Raw genomic sequence first — 19,752 nt, forward strand, 5'->3', positions numbered from 1 at the left:
ACGGCCACTGTTCCCCTCGCCCACGTATTTGTATTTTTTCCTCAAAAGAGCTATTTTTCGGTGTCACATGGCTTAGGTGAAACTTTCCTTGAAGTCCTTCAGCCTGCGGCGCCAGAGCGAACGCGAGCCCCGAAGCCGCAGCACACAGAGAAAATCCATCCGGAGGGCACGTTTTCCCCCCAAAAGCCCTGAATTTTTGGCGGGCGGGAGAAAGGGGTGTCCAAGGCATTGGCGCGCGGGAAACGGGGCTGCAGATGCAAGCTGAACTGAAGGATGGAGCGGGACAGCAGGGAGAGGGAGGAAGCGCGACTCAAGGCAGAGGGGCCGCTCCGGGGGGGCCCGCCGTCGCCCCGCGCTGCCTCTTGGCTGTGGGCGGGGTGTCACCGCCCTTGGACCGCCGCCGGGGCGGGCCGGGCAGGGCCGGGGGGATGGTGGGGGAGGAGGAGGAGGAAGGGGGGAGCGGGGGTGTCATGCCGAGAGCGCGCGTCGCAGCCCGGCAGGCCGCGGCCCGACCCGCACCCCGGGGCGCAGCCCTCAGCCGCTCCCCCAGGCAAGCGGCCCCGCTCCCCGCCGGGCCCGGGACACCCGCGCCCCGGGCAGCAGCCAGCCGCGTCTCGAACGCGCGGAGGGAAGGGGGGGAAGGAGAGCGGAGCCCTCTCCGCCGCTCAGAGGAAGGGGAGGGAAGGGGGAAAGTTTAGCGGAGGGTGTTTGAATCGGGAGTTATCCCTAAAGAGCCTTTCCCCTGCTCTGATCCAGAGGGCAGCGCTGGGAGGAGGGGGCGGCGACGACGAGCAGCCCTGCAACATCTGTAAAACTTGAAGGAGGCGGCGGAGAGGAGCGCGCGACACGGAGAAAAGCGAGAGGAACAACTTTTCCTGCACGTGAGTACCTCGGCGCGATGTGTTTGTTCCCCTCCTTCGGTGGCTGCGCCGAGCCAAAACAATGCGGGGCGGCGGCGGGACTGGAGGGGACGGCCGGCATGGGACGGGACGGAGGGGTCCCCCCTTCCCTACCAAAACTGTTCAGTATGAGGCGGTGGATTTGGGGATACTTTTTTTCTTTTGCTCCCTGTCTTCTTTTTCTCCTCCCCCCCGCTCTTTTTGTTGAACCAAATCAGAAATGTCAGTCAGTGCGAGTGAGTCAGAAGGGATCAGATTACAAGATCACTGAAACTGATGTCGGACCCGCGCACACACACCCCCACGCAGAGGCAGAGGCGCGGGCTGCTCCCCGCGGGAGGCGGGCAGGGATAAAACAACCACCACCAACACCCGTCGGCCCTCCTCTGCCGCCCCCGTCCCGCCTGTGTCCCGTCCCGTCCCCCTGCCCCGCGGGATGCCCGCCGGCCGCGGCGGGGGCCGGCCCCGCTAGCCGCGGCGGCGGCTAAGCGGCGCGGGGACGAGCCGGCGGCCTTGGCCCTCGCCCATGGGCAGCGCGGGGGCTCGGCGGCAGCGGCGGCAGGTACGTACCCACTTGGGCGAGAAGTTCTTTGTTCCCCCGGCTCTACTCCGGGGCACTTTCTTGTCGTCTCCCACCGCTCCGGCCCCGCTCCCTGCCTCCTTCCCGCTTCCCTAACTTGGAGGCGGGGGGCAGGGGGGACCGAGGTGTCTAACCCCCAAAATGGCTGTCACGGAGCGCGGGAGCCGAGGGCGCGGAGTGCGGGGCGAGGCGGGGGCAGTCCCCGTTCCGGGCCGGGCCGGGCCGGGCCGGGCACGTCCCGCGGCAGAGCTGCCGATGTGCGGTCGACAGCTGCTGTTTTATTTCCATCCCTTTCTTTCTCCTCGCCCCTACTCCCTGAGCGATTCCCGGGAGTTTTCACGCCCGTGCGGCGGCAGGCCGGCACAAACTTCGGAGAGGGAAAGGCAAGAGGAGCGGGGGAGAATCCGCTGTCATATCTGGCGGAGTGGAGAGGCGGCCGGGGGGCCGTCGTTCCCTGCCGGCTGCTCCCTGCGACGAAGGGGACGGACGGGTCCCCGTCGGGAGGGCGGCGCGGGGGTGCCGGCGCCTCCCTGAGCAGAGCGGCGCTCGGCCCGCTCTGCGCCGCCGCTGGCACGGAGTCAGGCGGAGGAGCGGGGCGGCGGGACTGGCCCGGCCGAGGCCGGGCGGGACGAGCAGGGCGGCTGCCCCACGGGAGCTCTTCGGAGCCGCCGTGGCCTGGCCGTGCACCGCCCAACTTTGGAGGGTGGGAGCGGTGCGTGTCCGCCGCGGTTCCGACTGTCCCGTGAAGTCGGTGGGGTGTTGGCACAATTCCCGCGCCTTCGGACGGGCCCGCCGGCTCGCGGCCGCGAGCGCCCGCTCCCCAACCCGCGCACCACGTGAAGAGAAAAGGTAAAAGGAAACACACGCCCCCCGCTCCCCATCTCACTCCCCAGTTTTGTTTTTAACCCTCCGGTGCGTAGTTTTTTTCCGGTCTTGCTGATACGGTGTCCGTGGCCTTTTGCCAGTTTGTATGTAGATATATTTATGTAAAACATTTTCTCCCAGCTCCTTGCCAGCTGTTCCACATTTTCCAGCTGCCACTTCAGTTTGAAATGATGGACTGTACAGATCTCAAAGAGCCTTTTAGTCAAGAGGTACGGATAGCTGTCCGTTTGATGCACAGTATCACGTTTTAGAGGCTACTTCACTGAAGGAGCATTAAGTAGCAGCCCACTGTAAAATGCTCCTCTTCATCACACCCCTGCTACTTCCCGCTTTATTTCCAGGCTCAATAAACATGATCTTTTAAGCTTCAGCGTGCAGACTTCGTTTCTTTTTTGTGCGTGCTACAGAAAAACTTGGAAGCGAAATTTTCCAGAGGCCTTGAGAAATGTGGCTGATTAAACCAACAAACATTTTTAGGAGGGCACGGCTGCCTCTCTGTCTCTCTGTGCTGTAGGTATCTGTTCTGAAATCATTAAAGTCACTGGAATAGTGAGATATCACTATGTTTCTCTGTGTTCCAGAATTGTTTTTTGTGTGGTGTTCAACGAGATTATGCATAGAAATGTGCCAGAACTGGCCTTAAGTAGTTTGAATATTTGTGCAATTGCATTGTGATTTGGAAAGGTGCCTCACTGATTGATTCCTATAATTATTTCATTTAGGTCCTTTATTAAAAATTAATAATGATCTGACAGTTTCTTAATTATATATGTCATGATTATTTTGAAGGAAGACGAATGCAGTGTTTTAAAAGTAAAGTAACCTTAAAATGTAAAAATTGCCATGTTCACACCACTGTATTTCAGTCGTAGAAATATGTATTAAAAGTAATGGTGAATGAGTTTAGCAGTGTAAACTGAAGGCAGCCTCTTGAGAGTTTGTTTATATAATGAAGGTTTGGGTATAACTAGCTAGTATGTAAATACTTCCAGTTTTGTGTATAGCCCACTTCTAAAGCATAAATAGTAGTAACTATGAGAAAAGGCTATTTTAAGGACGGGATTATTTCTTTAAAAGCAGGATTATGTGATTTTCAATAAGTTGGAAGAATGAGTAAGAAAAGAACTCTCTCTATGTATGTGTATTCTTTTAAGCAGCAGTGGAAGCAAAACTATGGCTTAAGGTACCCAAATGAATGCACTCTTGCATTCTGATAATCGCATATGGTTTTCAGCAGGGCATACTGTTTTCCAAAGCTTTCCTGTAGAAGTACTGCAAAACAAAGCCATCACCTGCATTTTCCTGCGTAAGTGGAGTAACATTTTTGGCTTGTGAAGATGTGCAGTGGCCAAGGAAGTGTTCTACTGTTAGATGTAATCATCAGTTGTGAAAGATTGTTCATTTTCAAACACAAAAACAGTTGGTAGCTAAGAAATTAAAAGTATGAATGGTTATAAATGTGTGGGGTTTTTTTCTGAATAGTGTTGGAAAAACCAAAAAACTCAGGTTTGGAGACATCATAATTTGTTCATCTTGCAGATTACTTGAATTTTTAACAAGATAAATGTATGCACTGGTATGGACCCATGAAAGTTTCAGTTACACTTCCTGCCTCGTTTTGGGGAAAGCTATTCAATTACCTGCACTCCTGTAGTGTATTTGAATTTTATTCTACATATTAGAGGAAAGAATGGCACATTTTTATGTTGCAGAGTGTTAGTGAAAAGTTAGTCGTCTTTACCTGATAAATAAGGAATTTGAGGGCTATTACAGCAGGGTTTATTTGGAGGTATGGAAGGAGGCATTTTAATGATCAGTGTTGCATGTGTTCAACTATAGGGAGACAGAAATATACAAAGAAAAAGCAGACTTGAGGAAAAGTGAATCAACGAGTCATGAAATCCTCAGGAAAACCTTAGTAATGGAATGTTAATGCTTTTAGACTATAGTAGATTACCTTAAAAGTCAGGCTTTTCTTCTCTATGCAATTGTTGTAAATCCCTAGCTAAAGAATACTTTGAAGAAAGCTTTAGCTTTTCTGGCACTCATATTCTGTAGTAATTCTCGTTGTTTTGGAAGATTCAAGATATTTTCTGCCAACTTGCAGTTAGGCAATTAAAATGCTAAAATGGCTGCAGAGGAAGCTTTTTATTCAACAAAAGGTTCAGCTGTAATAATGATTTCAAGTTGTCTTTTAACCACAGGTTTTATAGACATCTTTCCTTTAGACTCTGTCATTTTTATAAGAGAATTGATTTGTTATACTTTAAAAATCAAATAAAATGAGATAGAATAAACAAAAATAGGGCATGGGTGCTGCTGCAAACTTTTCAAGTTCTTTCAGTGCATTTTTCATCTTTACTTTTATTTGATAGGTCTGTGAAATAGAGCTGTAGACTGGCAGACTTTAAATGAAATTTCACACTTTGATGATTTTTTTTAAACTTTGATATATTGACAGCAAAAGGAGCTGCAAAGCTTTTATATAACTTGAGCAGTAACGCCAAGCAGCAGTCAAACGTCTCTATGCATTTGTGTTTAACTGCGGAAGAAAAACATGTCCATGGGCAGTAGAGGGTTCTTATCAACTCCCTAATCCCAGATCCCAGCAAACCTTGAGGGCATGCCTCAGATCTTGCTGAAATCATTGTAGACTCTCACAGTTTGCAGATTAAATATGCTATGTGTTCCTGGCTCAAACAACAGTTTTATGAGCTCACTAAGCTTCCTGTTTCAAGATCGCTTTCTGAAGTTTTTAGGAGCTGCTAAGGGCAATGCTGTCTATGGCAAGTGGTACTTGTTAATTTAGGGACACTTTAGGTATTTCATTCTGTCTGTAAAAAGAGCCAAAATTACTATTTTCAAATTAGAAGTCGAGTTGCACTGAAAAAAAGGAGCTCCTTTAAAGAGGGATTCTGTTGTTTTAATGTGTTTTTCAGTACACAAGGTGACAAAGTTTGTATGAGGCTTGATTTGTTTTATGGGGCTTGACTTTGACTGGGCTCTTTAAAACGAGACTTTTTCAGTTGTAATTCTAAGTACAATGCAGCTTTTAGTACATAATTTCTGAGCCTCTTTTAACCAATTGTGTTTGTAGCAGCTCATTAAACATACCTTTGAAGTTCTTGTTCTCCTTTACATCTCAAAGAAGGGAAAATACATTCTGCCAAGAATGAATTTCAGTCAATCAGGTGGTTAACCTTGGAGTTTGTTGACCCTTCTGAATGTATGGCATTGCCCCTCACATGTAGAGTCTGTTTTTTTTCTAGGTGCTAAATAGTTAACTCTTATATTTTATTCACTGTAATCATGTTTATGTATTCAATGTAATAGTTTAATTAAAAAGGAAAATGCTTATTGTCCAACAACATGTGTCATTTTATTCCCGAGAGAACTTGAGCCAATTTTGTGCTTAAAGGTTATTCAATGAATGAAATTTTGAAAGCCCATTTGTCAAGGTACTGCACGGTTTCTGTTATCCCCAAATTCATTGTCCACATGGCCCAGTCATTAGTCTGCAGTGTATTAGTGCTGCCTTCAGGCAGTGCTGCCCAGCACTTCTTCGCACCATTATAGCTCTAAAAATGTGCTGTGCCGACTGGTAGAATTACTGCTCTGATTTCTGCTTGGCTGGTTTTGAGGTAAGTCCCCTCCCTACCTTCCAGCTCACTTCTAATCCCTGCTTTCTTTAAAGGCTGCTTTCTGCAGACATTTAGGGGAGAACTTTCTTAAAGATTGTGCTGGCATCATACTGTGGTTTTGTTACTCTGCATGTAAATTGTACCTGCCTTACCTTGAAAATATATTAAACTGTCTGCCGACCTGAAGAGTTGGTTTCTCTCTAAGAACAAAATAAGAAACAAGACAATACACTGATGTTGAAAACCCCTGGAAGGTTATTTAGATTACAACAAGGGACAAAGTAATTGGGATAGAATGTGTTTGTCTCTAAATAGTTGCTGGGTGTCAGAACTGATAATATCGGAATCCACTACAAAGAGATCTGATTGAATAATTTTCTTAGCTGAAGTTGCCACTCAAACATCAAGTTATTTTTTACACTGATTAACAAGACGATTAGGCCTTTTTAAAAGTTTATTCGTTCTTTATTTTTATTGATGCTCAATACGTTGCTGTATTTTTTTGGTATCTGATACTTAGTTCAGGGTAAAGTAGCCAGCAGACCTTTTGGTGATTCAGAGCTGAACCTCCCCCAGAAGGGTTTGCTGCTTTGTATGAGACTCTGTTTTCTTTGCACACAAATCTGTTAATGTCGAGAAAATCAACTGAGTGTAAAGAATACATCATCCAGCTGCCCAGAGAATGAAGCCTTCATTAGATAAGATGTACGAATACCTGAAACTGAAGAGTCAGATACACAGATCAAGTTAGTGTCAGTTCAGTACGCTGTTCTGAACCGTGTATATTAAAATGAAATCCTAGCACTACTGATCCTTAAATATCAGGTTGTAGTTTGGTGGGGTTTTACTTGCCTCTTCATTATGGATGTTTGTTCTAGGAAAATAATTCAGGTGTGTAATTCTGTGAATACACTATTTTAACAAAGATAGTGGATTGTGGAGCAGATTGTGCATTTGTGACACGGCTGTTCAGATTTGTGCCATTGTGTTTTGTCAAGTTACAAAAACATGAAGGAATCGTGATACAGTTTTCCTGCTATTATGAGACAGGTGTAAAACCTAAACTAAATTGTAAAAGCTCAAGATAAAGTTTTATAAAGTACCTTTCACACTTGTTCTTCCTGTGTATGTGGAGATTTCCTAGCTCTTCTCCTTGTTAAAACATCTGTGTTGGGTTAGAATGTGAAATTCTGGATGAAGGCATCCCTTAACCTGAGAGTATGCTGAGGTGATAAACACTCTTCCAGGAATGGGACCATGATCAAAACATGGCACTTTCAAAAACATTCTACTTGATTCCTTTGATCTTGTTTTAAAATGCTAATTGTAAAATATGGAATACAGTCTTTTCTTCTTTCATTTGCATATCATAAGTTGGGAACAGAAGGCACATCTTTGCAATGGATGTACATTAAATACATTCTTCCTTGAGCTCAGTTCCTGTATAGATTGACATTGATATATAGATCTAGTTTTGTTTCTAAGGAATCTTTCGTCTGTTGGGATTGATGAGATAAAGTGTGAAGAAAGTGGTCATTTCACTGGAACGTTGAGTTCCAGTGCTTGAAATTAGAGTATTTCTGCATTTTTCTGTCTAAGTTGTAGTGACTTACTTGACTAAGTAAGTAGTGCAAAGCACACCCATTACAGATGTTTGTAATTTGCTTTATCAAGCTAAGAAGGCAAAGAAAAGAAGGCAAAGAAAACTGCCTGTATTGTCACCATAAATATCCTAGGAGCAGTATCAGCAGAGGAAGTAATGAAGTATGTTTTCCACACAGCAAGTCTTGCTGTTGTCCCACTGGATGTTCTCAGAATATTCCTGGCCTTTCAGATTTTGAGCGTATGAATGAACTAAAACCCAGGTTTCATAAAACAAATGTGTTGCCAAAGGAAGTCACTGCACTGTAACTTAAGTTTGTTTTGGATTTAGTGCTGCTGAATTCCTGAAGAAAGACAGGCACAAAAACAGTGTGTAGACTTGGTAGGGAAGTTTAAAGTGTCGCCCCATTGTAACCTATTGCTGCAAACAGTACAGTCCACACGAGATTTTTTTTCCTACCCCCTGTGCTAATTCTTTTACAGCTAATCTTACTTTGACATAATTCTTAAGAGTTTTTCCTGCTGCAGAATTTGGAGCACAAGAACAAGTAGGATTGCAAAACAAGCAGTAACAGCTTATTCTGAATTTCTGAGCAATATTAGGCAATTTAATTGGAAGGAGTTCTGATTTCTCCAGGGTAAGTGCATTACTAGTTTTAGACACACCCCCTCTCCCCAAATATAGTAAAGTATTTAGAGACTTGAAAGATATGTAGCACTTTCTATTTTTTAAGAAATAAACTTTATTCTTTCCATTGTATTTTGACAGTTTGTAAGAGAGTCAGGAATAAGGAAACCCAAGACCATCTGATTAAAATAACAAATGCTTACATGCAGAGTTAATGACCTGATTTGTTTTGTTTTCATTGTGAGGTTGGTTGATTGTTTGTTTTTCTTAATTTTAAAGTTCAGTTCCTTATTGTAAAGACTCTGAGACAGTGAGCTGATTATAAAATTTTGCCCCAGAGGATATATCATATCTGAATTGTAAAACCACTAAGTCTGGGCTCTGTCTCCCTCAGCTTTGTGTTGCATGTTCCCAAACAGCAGCTTCTGTGAGGGATAGACTAGTTAGAGATGGACAGTTCGACCTGAATCCTTCAGTGTTGTTATCCATTAAGTTTTGTTTGCTGAGTATGAATATGAATCATCTCTTTCCTGGCAGAAATCTGTTTGAATTAGATAGAGAGTTTAATCTGTTGAAGAAGTAGTAAAAACATTTAATTTGGATTATACTTATCAGGCTCTAAATCGAAAAACAAAAGTAGATATAATCTGCTGTAAGACTGTGTGGTTGGTGTGTATTTAAAGCAACTGAGGTGCTTCCTCAGTCGAAAGTGCCACTTACTGATACGATTGTATGTGTATGTTTAAAATATTTTCAGAACTTTTAGGTAGCTGAGTTTATCTGTAGCAGAAATATGTAAGCAAATATATAATTTCCCTGGAGTCAAGCAACTATTACAATCAATCAGTAGTTCAGTGTACGCCATAGAATATTTTCTCACTTAGGATCTTAATCGTGAGGATGTTAATATTACTGGTTTGCCTAGCTGATTGCCTTTGTGTTTGTGATCCTCCATTACTGTTGCCACAAGCTATTTAACCTATCAGGACCAGATCAGATCGTCATTAACCTGGCTTTAGGTCTAGTTGTTTTTCATTCTTTATGGGGTGAAATAAATCAAAGGAAAGTAACAAGCAAAAGACAGCAGATAGTAATGAATTTGGAAAGATTGTATTAATACATGTTGTGTCTCTTGGGGTATTTTTCAATTTCAAGCTACGAATCCACCTATCTGATTCTGTTAAGCTTTTTTGTTTTCTTTCTTTCTTTCTTTCTTTCTTTCTTTCTTTCTTTCTTTCTTTCTTTCTTTCTTTCTTTCTTTCTTTCTTTCTTTCTTTCTCTCTCTCTCTCTCTCTTTCTCTCTTTCTCTCTTTCTCTCTTTCTTTCTTTCTCTCTTTCTTTCTCTCTCCCTTTCTTTCTCCTCTCATTCTCTCTTTCTCTTTCTTTCTCAGACAGGCTTAGACATATGCAGACAGCAACTAGTGCATTTGTAGATCGTGCATGTAATTGAAATGGAGATTTGTATAGTGAAATATAAGATACTTCCCCCCCCCCCAACTTACTGTTTGTTGTGGTTTTCTATAAAGTGGATTCAAGACTCTCTGTGCTCTTTAAATTGGTCTCAGTCTTACTGTGAGTAGTTGCCTCAGGAGGAAGGAACCCAAATAAAGTTTACCCTGGAGTAGTTAATGAGGGTTGCAGAATACTGGTTTAGCTTACAAACAATTGGGAAAGGATAAAACTATTCTAAAAACATACAGGTTAATTCCTATAGCTATTACAAAAATGGTGAGATATACCAAGGGGTTAATGTTATATTTGGGAGATACTTCTAAAAATGTCTGAGGGCTTGAACATTTTTCATCAGGTTCTGGGAGGGGTAGTTTTGTCAGTGCAGCTTTGCCAGAAGGTTTGATAGAAAGCAGTGCTGAAATCTAGGTGGGTCTTGGGAGTTAAATGTACCTGAATCAAGCCTGTATAAATCAGTGTGAAATAGCTCCCGTATAATAGCTTAAGATTGTCTCATATAAATTTTGCATTTGAATGTAGCTGAGCAAGATGCATTTTTTTATCCTTAAATAATCCCAAGGAACAGTGTAACCCATGTTGATAAAATGGATAAAGGGTCCTTTATGGTTGAGAGAGACTGTAATTTCCTGATTGTTCTTCATGCCTCCCCTTGTGTTTTTCACTTTTGTACAGTTGTGCTGTTCAAGATGTATTGTATCCCCAAAGATTGCTTCCAGTAGTGTGGATCAAAGTAGTACCCATGAACACCCTAACTACCCAGAGTCATTTCTGAAAAATTAAACATGCTATGTTTGCGTACACGCTGATTGGGGCACTCTGGTTGCTGATAGCAATCAGTATGAACTTCCCTACTGCTGATGTAATGATGATGAATGCTGTGACACTGCTATTTCAGACAGCTCTTCTCAGCGGATGCAAACCACTTGTTAATGAATTGCATACAACTACAGCAGCATCAAGTAAAACAGGGAAAGGTTTTACTTGTTTCTTTTTTTATTTTTTTAAATTCAGCATGTTAAAAGATACCTCTCAAAAAATAAAAATAAACCAAAGAAAGGCAGAAGGTTTAAGTTCACATGAAACAAACCAGTCTTAAAATGCAAATTGAGAATTTTAAGCACTCACATTTCAGCAGTTTGACCAAAGCAAGCAGTCTTGTAGTCAGTGAATCTATTCCTAGCAATAAGTATTTGCATGGTCTGGTCTTTAAAACTAATATATGCAATATAAATAAAATGATTTAAAAAGTAGTTCAGAGAGGAGAAGTGATGCAGAGTGAAGATTCCTTGGAAAATTAAAATGTATGTTCAGAAAGGATCAAGTTTCTTGTTCTTCCAAGTGCAGGGCTGCTCCCCTGGTTTTGGTTAGTTTGGACTGTGTGTAAATGAACAAAAAGATGTGGGTTTTTTCCTCCCTAGTATATTAACATGATCATTTTTACTACTGGAAGGCATAGTTTTATAACCAGCATACATAAGGACTGGAAATTACATAATGTTAAGTTACTTGAAAGAATTTTTTTTGTTCGAAGTAAATTTCCAGCCTACTGTGATTTGTTGACACTCTTAAAAAAGAGAGTTTTCCTCATTTAACTCCTCATTCCAGTGACTTGTTCCTAAAATTCCTCCAATATAATACGCAATTGGGGAAGGTTTACGTGTATATTTTAAAAAGAAGAAACACACCTGCAGGCAGGTTACTGTTTTCAGAAAGATTAGGTTTAAAATGGGGATCTGGAATTAATTGTGCATTGGTTTTGGGCTTCAGGGATATTACAAAAGGTTCAAGCATGGTTGAATGGGAAAAGGCCATGAATGTTTGCTTTCAGAAAGGAATGTTTATCCCTCTATTTACCTCTGGAAGTTCAGGCTTTTGCCCATATACTGTTATAACATTTTCTTGCCATTCATATGCACATGGATAGCCGATGAAACCAGCTTTCAGGTTTTTTGGAAGTGGGACTCCTTGCTGGGTATAGATATAGATTGTCTCAGGCCTGGATGTGGGAACAGGAAAGTCACTGAATGACCTGCTGGAGAGAGACGCATACACTATCATACAAGCCATTTTGTATTTTAATGTGGATTTTAATATCAGGCTGGCTCATTTTTAGAATGCTTTTTGATTTGGGTTAACAGCAAGTGGAAAGAAATCTTTACATAACCTTGGACTTAAGGTTTTTGTTTTTTTTTTGGGGGGGGGGGGGGGGGAACTGCAGCTCCCCTATTTCAGTACAGTTTCTGAGAGAAAATAAAAATTAGCCAAATTTAAGGAGAATGATTCTAGAAGACATGTGTCCGGCTTGTGTTTTCAGCTTAGTCTTAAGGTAGTCTTCAGGAAAAAAAAAGATTTTTTGGTACCATATTGATCTCCTGATGACTGCTTCCCTGAGGGGCATGCTTGGCAAAACATAGCAAACCACATCACTCTGATTAATAGTCCTGCCATCTCTTCTGGCCTTCCTTACCTTCCCAACTATATGTGCCACCATTGATACATCACTGGGGATATGCTGGATCTGCAGGAATTCTTGCAGGTGTCCACGTCACGTGTGTGTGGGTTGGGAGCAGAGGAAGGGAGGCACAGGAGGAAAGGCCTGCAGTACTGGGGCCATTGGCTTGTGGTGCAGTGTGCAGAGCTGAGTAAGAAAGTTTACTTTAGTGGTGTTCCCTCTTTCATGCTGACATGAATAAAAGCACCCTTCAGAATGCAGACTAAGTAGACATGAGCCAGAACAGGTACCAAGAGCAGATGTTTATATTAGGTCTTGGCCAGTTCTGCAATTTTCTGTCCAAAAATTTAAGTGGTGCTTTAGGCCTATGTTCTGTACTGTGGTCCACACCAGGTAGCATAAAACAGAGAAGTGATAGAGAGTGATGAAGAATATGGAATTATGTCTGCTATTCTTTCTTCCAGCAAAGAAGAAGACCCCAAAGCACCAGAAAGATGTCCTTGGCAGGATGTGTGGGAAAGAAATAAAGAACCAAGAGAATGGATGATATCAGTCTGACCAGCCACATGTTGCTTTTGAATTTCAGATGACCCAAAGATGCTTTTTATGAGATTAAGGCCATCATAACTCTATAAAGTACCTGCATTACCTTCCTTTTCTGAAAAGTGGTAGGATCAGTTTGTAATGGAGGTCCTGTTATGATGGAGAGGGGAAGGAGGTGGAGATAAGTGAAGGCTTCTTGCACATGCCTGCACAGACATCTGTATGGCAGGAGGCTGTGGAACCCCTTTAGATACCTGTCATAATTTTCACAACCTCTTCCTAAATGTTTTATGCCACTCCACTGGCCTTGTGGAGGCAGAGTATATGGCTTCTTCCTTTCTAGTTGAATAGGGAGTATGATTGCTTCCTTTCATGACTTGAAGTCAGAATCAGCATGCTTGTAAACTAAGGACCAAACAGAAATGGGGACGAGTTCTGCAGCTTCGTCTTCCAAGTTTTCAAAGTCATACTGTTTGATGTAAATGGAGATGCTGCCTCAATAGCAGTCTTGGCTCTCAGAAGGCAATGGAAGAAAAATAACCACAACTGAAGATGTATATAGCTTTTTTAGTTCCTTCAGAGATGCATAGAAAATCACTAATTTGAGAAAATGTTAAATAACTCAACCGTGGTTAGTGAGAGCATTGGAGGGTACATTGAGGGACTCACTCATGTAGTGATTGGAGGCTGGGGAGAGGCACGTTTTGGTGTTTATGTGGCCAGGGCTGTATAGAGGAACACATTTCCTCTCATTGTGGGGTGAACAGCTTGGCAGCAGTGCCAGCCTCCCCCCTCTCTACTAATGAAAGAGACTGAAAAGCAAGATATTTGGGCTAACTGACTAAATTGGGGATGCCCTTGCATGAGGTGTGCAAAGGGAAGGAGGGGAGAAGGCTTATGAGAAATTTGGAAAGGTGCTGTTTAGAAAGCTCATGTGAGATTTCTTCTCAAGGAGACTTGTGCATTGCTGGGTAAAAATCAGGGCTGTTGCAAGTTGAGTATTGTTAGATCGCTCCTACTCTCTGAAGACACCTTACATTCCCCTTAGCATTCTGGTGGGGAATAATACAGATCACAGTAATATTTATAGCACTTTCACAGATAGATCTTGAGACTAGCCTTAGAAGTCCTCTTCTGTGGCAGTCAGAGCTTTGTTATGCCTGTTTTTAGCAAGCAAAAAACTCAAGGGAAGAAAAATTCCTTGCCAAAGCTCATATAGTAGGTCAGTGGCAGAGGATCTCTGGTATCTAGCCCAGTTCCTTGGCTATGCTGCCTAGCTAAATAATGATTCATTTAGTGATTGGGCTCTACTTTGATCCCTACTGTATAACAGTGAGGCTTTGGAGTGTTTCAATGTACTATTAAAAACAGCTCCTACTAGGAAGGTGGGAAGGGGAAGGTTTACTAGACTGCTGTGTTTGTGTTAAAATGGCTTTGTAGCCTTTTTTTTTTTTTTTTTTTTGACTGTCAGAATTCAGAAAACAGGTTGCTAATATAATTACACTTCATTATACTTGTGGCATTTTGAAGCCTTTAAAAGTTTTATTTAAATGGTGTCCTAGAAGAGTGTGACTTTCTTCCATTTTAGACCCATTTGACTACCAAGCAGTATTGCTCAAAGCAGAAGACAATTTTTTTTTTTTTTGGTTCTTGTGTCATAGATTCATGTTCATACTACAAAAGTACAAAGGTATTTGGTTTTAAGTATGATGTGTGCTGAGTATTGATGATTTGTGTAAAGCTTACTTGGACACAGGTGTGCATCAAGTTGAGCTCCAGAGTAGTGCGTAACGTTTGTGTCCTTCACGGCCTAAGATCCCTGCAGTATTGGGGCCTGGTGTGCCTGCACTGCTGCACAAGCAGCGATACCCTTTTGGAGGTTTTTGGGCTTCTTGTGTTTCCATCATGAATGTAAAATATCTGAGAATGGGGAGAAATTAGTGGTGGGGTATCAAATGAATGTATCACTGGAGATGACACTGAGAACATCCAGGAAAAACAAAATAACCATATGCACACCTCTAGAGAGCTTTCTATTTCCAGCGTTTTCATGCAGAAGAAAGTGATCTCATTATCTGCCACCAGCAATAATATTTGTCTTTCCCTGTGGTTTTTGGGGTATTTCATGAATAGAATTTTGTTTGAGTTAGATTTCTGAACTAACAAAGTGAGGGATGTTTACATGAGTAACAAGGTGTAGAGATAGGATAATTCCTGCTGCGGTGTGTTCCAGTACCATCAATGTTGAAATTTAAATATTTGACTTCTAAAGTCAATGTGAAGGTCTGTCTTGATTTTTTTTTTTTTTTTTTTTTGCCTTGTTCCAAAGTTCTCTGGGCATAAGAGAAAAATACTGGGTTTTTTTCCCCTTGGATCCATTAAAAGCCCACTGAATTTAAAAAAATGGACCTACTCATCAAACAGCATAGTGGTTTGTGATGCTGATTCTTTTCAAAGGCAAGCATGCCTAGTTTTGGTGTTAGTATTTCTTTAAATGCCTCAGGAATTCGTGCATGCAGACATGATTTGATGAGCTTACAGAACTGTGAACTGCTAATTCAGTTGTGCTCCAGGGTCTTCTTCAGGTGAGACGAGTGAGATTTGGGCTAAGCTTTCAAACAGTGTTTAGAGTTTATGACTCTCTTGTTTCATTCAGGTATTAGTGCAAGGAGAGCTGAAGTAATGAGAAGTCATCATGGAGGCGCAGTCCCATAGCTCTACCACAACTGAGAAGAAAAAAGTGGAGAATTCCATCGTGAAATGCTCCAGTCGAACAGATGTCAGTGAGAAAGCTGTTGCCTCCAGCACAACTTCCAATGGTGAGTAACAGCAGGGATTTACTAGCAGCCGAACCTACAGTAATTTTATGTTCACTGCTTTCCTTTCGAATTGAGCATTTGCACCTGGATCAGTGTTTGTTCTACAGAAAGGCTAAAGAAAACGAATGGAGGAGGGGTGGCGGTGGTGGAAAGTGGTAGGATACAATGAAGCCTGTTTTGGCATCAGGCACAGTCTCTTTTTTCCAGATGTTCTAATTTGAGATGTAAATGTGCTAAGTTATTTATTATAGGAAGTTCCTGGTTTGAGCGTTTTGGAAATTGTCTTGATTAGCCTGGCAGGGCCTGCAAGTGCTTTGCATTTGGTCATTGAAGTCTCTTACACTTGTTAGGTAATTAGTTATTACTATAGAGACAGAAGTAGGTCTGTCAAAATTAATGGCAAAGGGTTTTTTTTTTCCCCTTTTCTTTTACAAATAAACTTCCTTCTTACAAGGGACTGTCGCACCTCCCCAAAGTTCCTTAATGCCTAGAAAAATACATCAAGCTAAGTGTGTATCCTCTGGTGGATTCATATCAAAGTTGTGAACGTACAGCTTGTAGATTTGCAAAACTGGAGTAGTTTGCCTAATTCTCCCTGGAGATTATATCTCAGTTGACAATTTTACATATTCCCTGCCTCTCAGAAGAGTGTGAGCTAGTCCCAGCCCTGGGCCTTTTCATTGTTTGGTGTAAGAGGGTTGAGCATATTGGTTCCTACTAAAGCAAAGCTCCTGTTGCATAAGGAAACAAAATTGCTTGAAACGGTGTGGGCAGAGTTTAGACCTATGGATTTTGGATAGTTGCAGATTGCTGTTTTTGTACAAATTAGTCTAGTAATGTCTGAAAACTGAAAATGCCTTTCTGTATATTTTGTGGTCCTGGTGTGTTTTCTGACAAAACATTTTCTGTTCACACTTTCTGCTTTCATAATGTTCACTTATCTAGGCTTGTGGTCCAGGTCAGGTTCTCACTTTGGTATTTTGTATAAAGGTTTCTGCTTTCTCCAAGAAACAGGTTATGTCCCACTAGACTACAGGAGAAAATACATAAATCCTACAGCCATACTAGAGGGGAATCTCCATGGGTCAGTAAAAATTAGATGGCACATGTCCCAGTATCCTTCTGTGTGACTGGAGATTCAGAGATTCAGAGCAAACTCAGCACTTGCTGACCTACTGGATGAAATTGATCCCCATGACAGCATAAAAACTTTTGAGCTGCTATGGAAAAGGTTGCATCAGTTTTCTAGGGCATATGAAATTAGATCCTCAGCTGGTGTAGGTCAGCACAGATCTGTTGCTGTCAGTAGAATTACAGTGGTTCACATTAGCTAAAGATGACCCCATTGTATTTTTTTTTAATCGATAATAGGATTTTCCGCATTCACCCAACTTTTCAAACAGATGCACAGTTAAACACATAGGCATATTCTTTGATGTGTCAGGAGTTTGTACTCAAACATTCATCTCTGACTGTTTGGGCTAGCTTGAATGTTACTGGTAAATGTTTAGATTTAGAGGGCTAAAATCAAAGCCTTCAATATGTTTTTGCCTAATTCTGACACTGATCTACTCTGTGGTCAAGTAATTTTCTTTCTTTAATGGTAGTATTAGTTCTTAACTACATGCTTCACCTTTGGGGAGTATTACTGCATGGCAGGGTCATCAAACTCCCAAGAGCTGGAAAGACTTGAAGCCTAATGAATTACTGCATAGTTGTGTCGCTGGAATTATCTCCTACTAATGGAAGGAGATGCTAATGTAGTACACATCCTGGGGCCCAAGGCTTCCTTTTCTTAGGACAATGACAGTTAACTTTGTTTTCAGTGGGTGAGTTAGTCTTTGTATTTAAGGAAGTAACCAGGATCTCCAAGGTTTGGGTTTCTAATCTACCTTCATGCATAACAGAGACACAACGGCTTTCCAGAGGTGCAGAGCTGGGCTTCAAATCGATAAAAAATTTTGTTTCTTTCTTTGATATAGAAAATTTCCTCTTAGTCTAGAGACTTCGTGCAGCATGTACCAAAACAAATACTAGTACTAAAACTTCAGGAACTTAAGTATAAGTTTTACTCTTGCTGTGTTTTAAAACTTCTGCTTCTTGAAAATGTGATTGTCACGATAAGAAGTTTTGGTTACAGGGACAATTTGCATGAAAGCTGGAGCTTGAATCACATTTGCATCTTTTGTTCTTTAATGCTGGAATGAGTATTACTACAGGAACATCATCAGTTACTGTAAGACACCACTCCTACAAAACATGCAGCTTATGTCGATTCAGTGCCTCTTTTTTTTGCAAAGGGCTGTGGTAATGTTAAATGTTATGATTTGCATTTGAATGCTCTGTGAAACAAGGTAAGGTACTCTTAAAACTAACAAAAGGACAGAATGACCCCTGCTATTCTTCTCAGAAGGCTGATGGTATTGCAGAGCAACATCTGCCTATCATACCAATGTCACCTTATTTCTAATATCAGCGCTTCTGTCCTTTCTGGATAACTCACGAATTAACAGAGTTTGCTGGGCAAAGTTCTGTTGATTCCTGCCTGAGGTATGGTGTACAAACTGGTATTTTCTCAGTAGCTCTGCTGTCTTCTGAAAGAGTCAGAACTTGGATCATAAACAGATGGAAAGCTGCTAGTTATAGCTTTTATGCAGACCCTACAGTCATGAAGAAACAAAGAAAACGCCATTATTTCAACAGCTCCCAAAAGTAAGTGACACACCCAGGAGCAGAATCTATGTTAATATGGCTATTGAGTGTGGAAAATTTTTAAATCATGTGTTGTGCAGAATGTGTATTGAAGAGTCTGGTGAAAATATACATGCAAGGGAAAGAAAGTGGGAAAGGTGAACTGCAAGGGGAACTCACATGTTAACCTGAACAATGCAGTAGAAGTTCTGAGGCTCAGACTAAAGGGTGCCCTTTGGAAGGTACCAGCTGCAATGTAGTCTCAAGCACTGAGCAGGCATGGGCCACAGTTTACACGTTAGGCACTTCTGCTGAGTTCCTGTCATTACTTAATGCCATAAAAATTTCTGCTGCATTCATCTGCGTACAAACTTTGTATTGCAAAGATGCTTGTAATGTGTTAGATAGACCTTCCAGCGTTTATTTCCGTTATAAACTCCTAAATTTCAGGATTTATAACTAAGCCATTAAAATTTGCTCCAGGACAAAACATGTACCGGAGAAAATTAAAACTTCTTTTAACATACATGTGATCAAAAATTAAAAAAAATCGTAATAGTAGTAGTAGTAGTAGTAACTACATATATACTTCTATATACTACTACTACTACAAATACTACTATAATAGTTACTGTAGTAATAACTACAATATAATAAGGAAATACAATAAGAAAAACCTTTGGCACACTAATTTACAGTGGAACCACTCTTGCTGTTTTGAATTAATTTTTGCAAGCTTTTGTTTTTTTTCTTCTTTTGTGTTTCATTTTGTGTGTCTCAATCAAACGGCATACAGTTTACTAGGGTGCATTCCTTTGTAGGTTGTTCCTTTTCATTCTTTGTTTGACTGCTGTATTTACTGCTAGGCTAATATCCAGGGGGACAAAAACTGCTAAAGAAAACTGCTAATGGAGATGTTAATTCATAAAAGGTTGTATGAATAAAAAAGTTTGTGCTAGTGCATAAAGTAAGCTTAGTTTTGTGTATGGTGGGATTTGATAACCTCAGGCTGATCTGCTTTAGCAAGGTAATAGCAACAACAAATAAATGATGTTTATGTCATGGCTGTGCCACTCATGTTACACTGGAGTGGAGGCCAGTGCCCTGGACCACCTGGCTAACACGGGGGCTGTGTTGTTGGGTCTTGTTATCTCATATGCACATTTGTGGCACTTCGCTGGAAACAAAGCACCCTGTTCCTTACCATGTCAGAGCATGTATTTAGGTCATTCTGAAGGTTGCTGCATGCACACACAGGTTTCTAGCAAGTTGTGCTAAGAATGGTTTTCCTATGGGTGGTACCCATTGATAAACTCATTAACATTAGTTCTGTGCTCCCATTGTCTGGTGTTGCAGGTCATAAAACTTGCCTTCTAGACCTCTGGTGGATAATACAGTACCTCCTGTAATTTCAGGTAATTCCAGAGTTAGAAAGAAATCATTGGGCAAATGCTGGAAGTGTTGCAGGAGTCTGCCCAGTGACTTGTCTTGCTGCATTGTGATGAATGCATGTGTGAAGGCTTGTTCTTGACTGCTCCTCCA

The 19,752-nt window shown here is 41.8% G+C and overlaps 1 protein-coding gene across 1 annotated transcript in view; it reads left to right on the forward strand.

Moving 5' to 3' along the window:
* The first annotated feature begins 674 nt into the window (after positions 1–674).
* Positions 675–19,752, forward strand: part of GLI3 (GLI family zinc finger 3) — a 207,568-nt gene continuing 188,490 nt past the window's right edge. The window contains exons 1-2 of the mRNA XM_066190814.1: positions 675–881; positions 15,357–15,519. Coding sequence (XP_066046911.1) covers positions 15,396–15,519 — 124 coding nt within the window. The 5' untranslated portion in view covers positions 675–881; positions 15,357–15,395. The remainder of the gene's footprint in view (positions 882–15,356; positions 15,520–19,752) is intronic.

Source organism: Chamaea fasciata, unplaced genomic scaffold (genome assembly GCF_029207755.1).
Source record: "Chamaea fasciata isolate MVZ Bird 193981 ecotype frontalis unplaced genomic scaffold, bChaFas1.0.hap1 SCAF_1, whole genome shotgun sequence".
Lineage (NCBI taxonomy): Eukaryota > Metazoa > Chordata > Aves > Passeriformes > Sylviidae > Chamaea > Chamaea fasciata.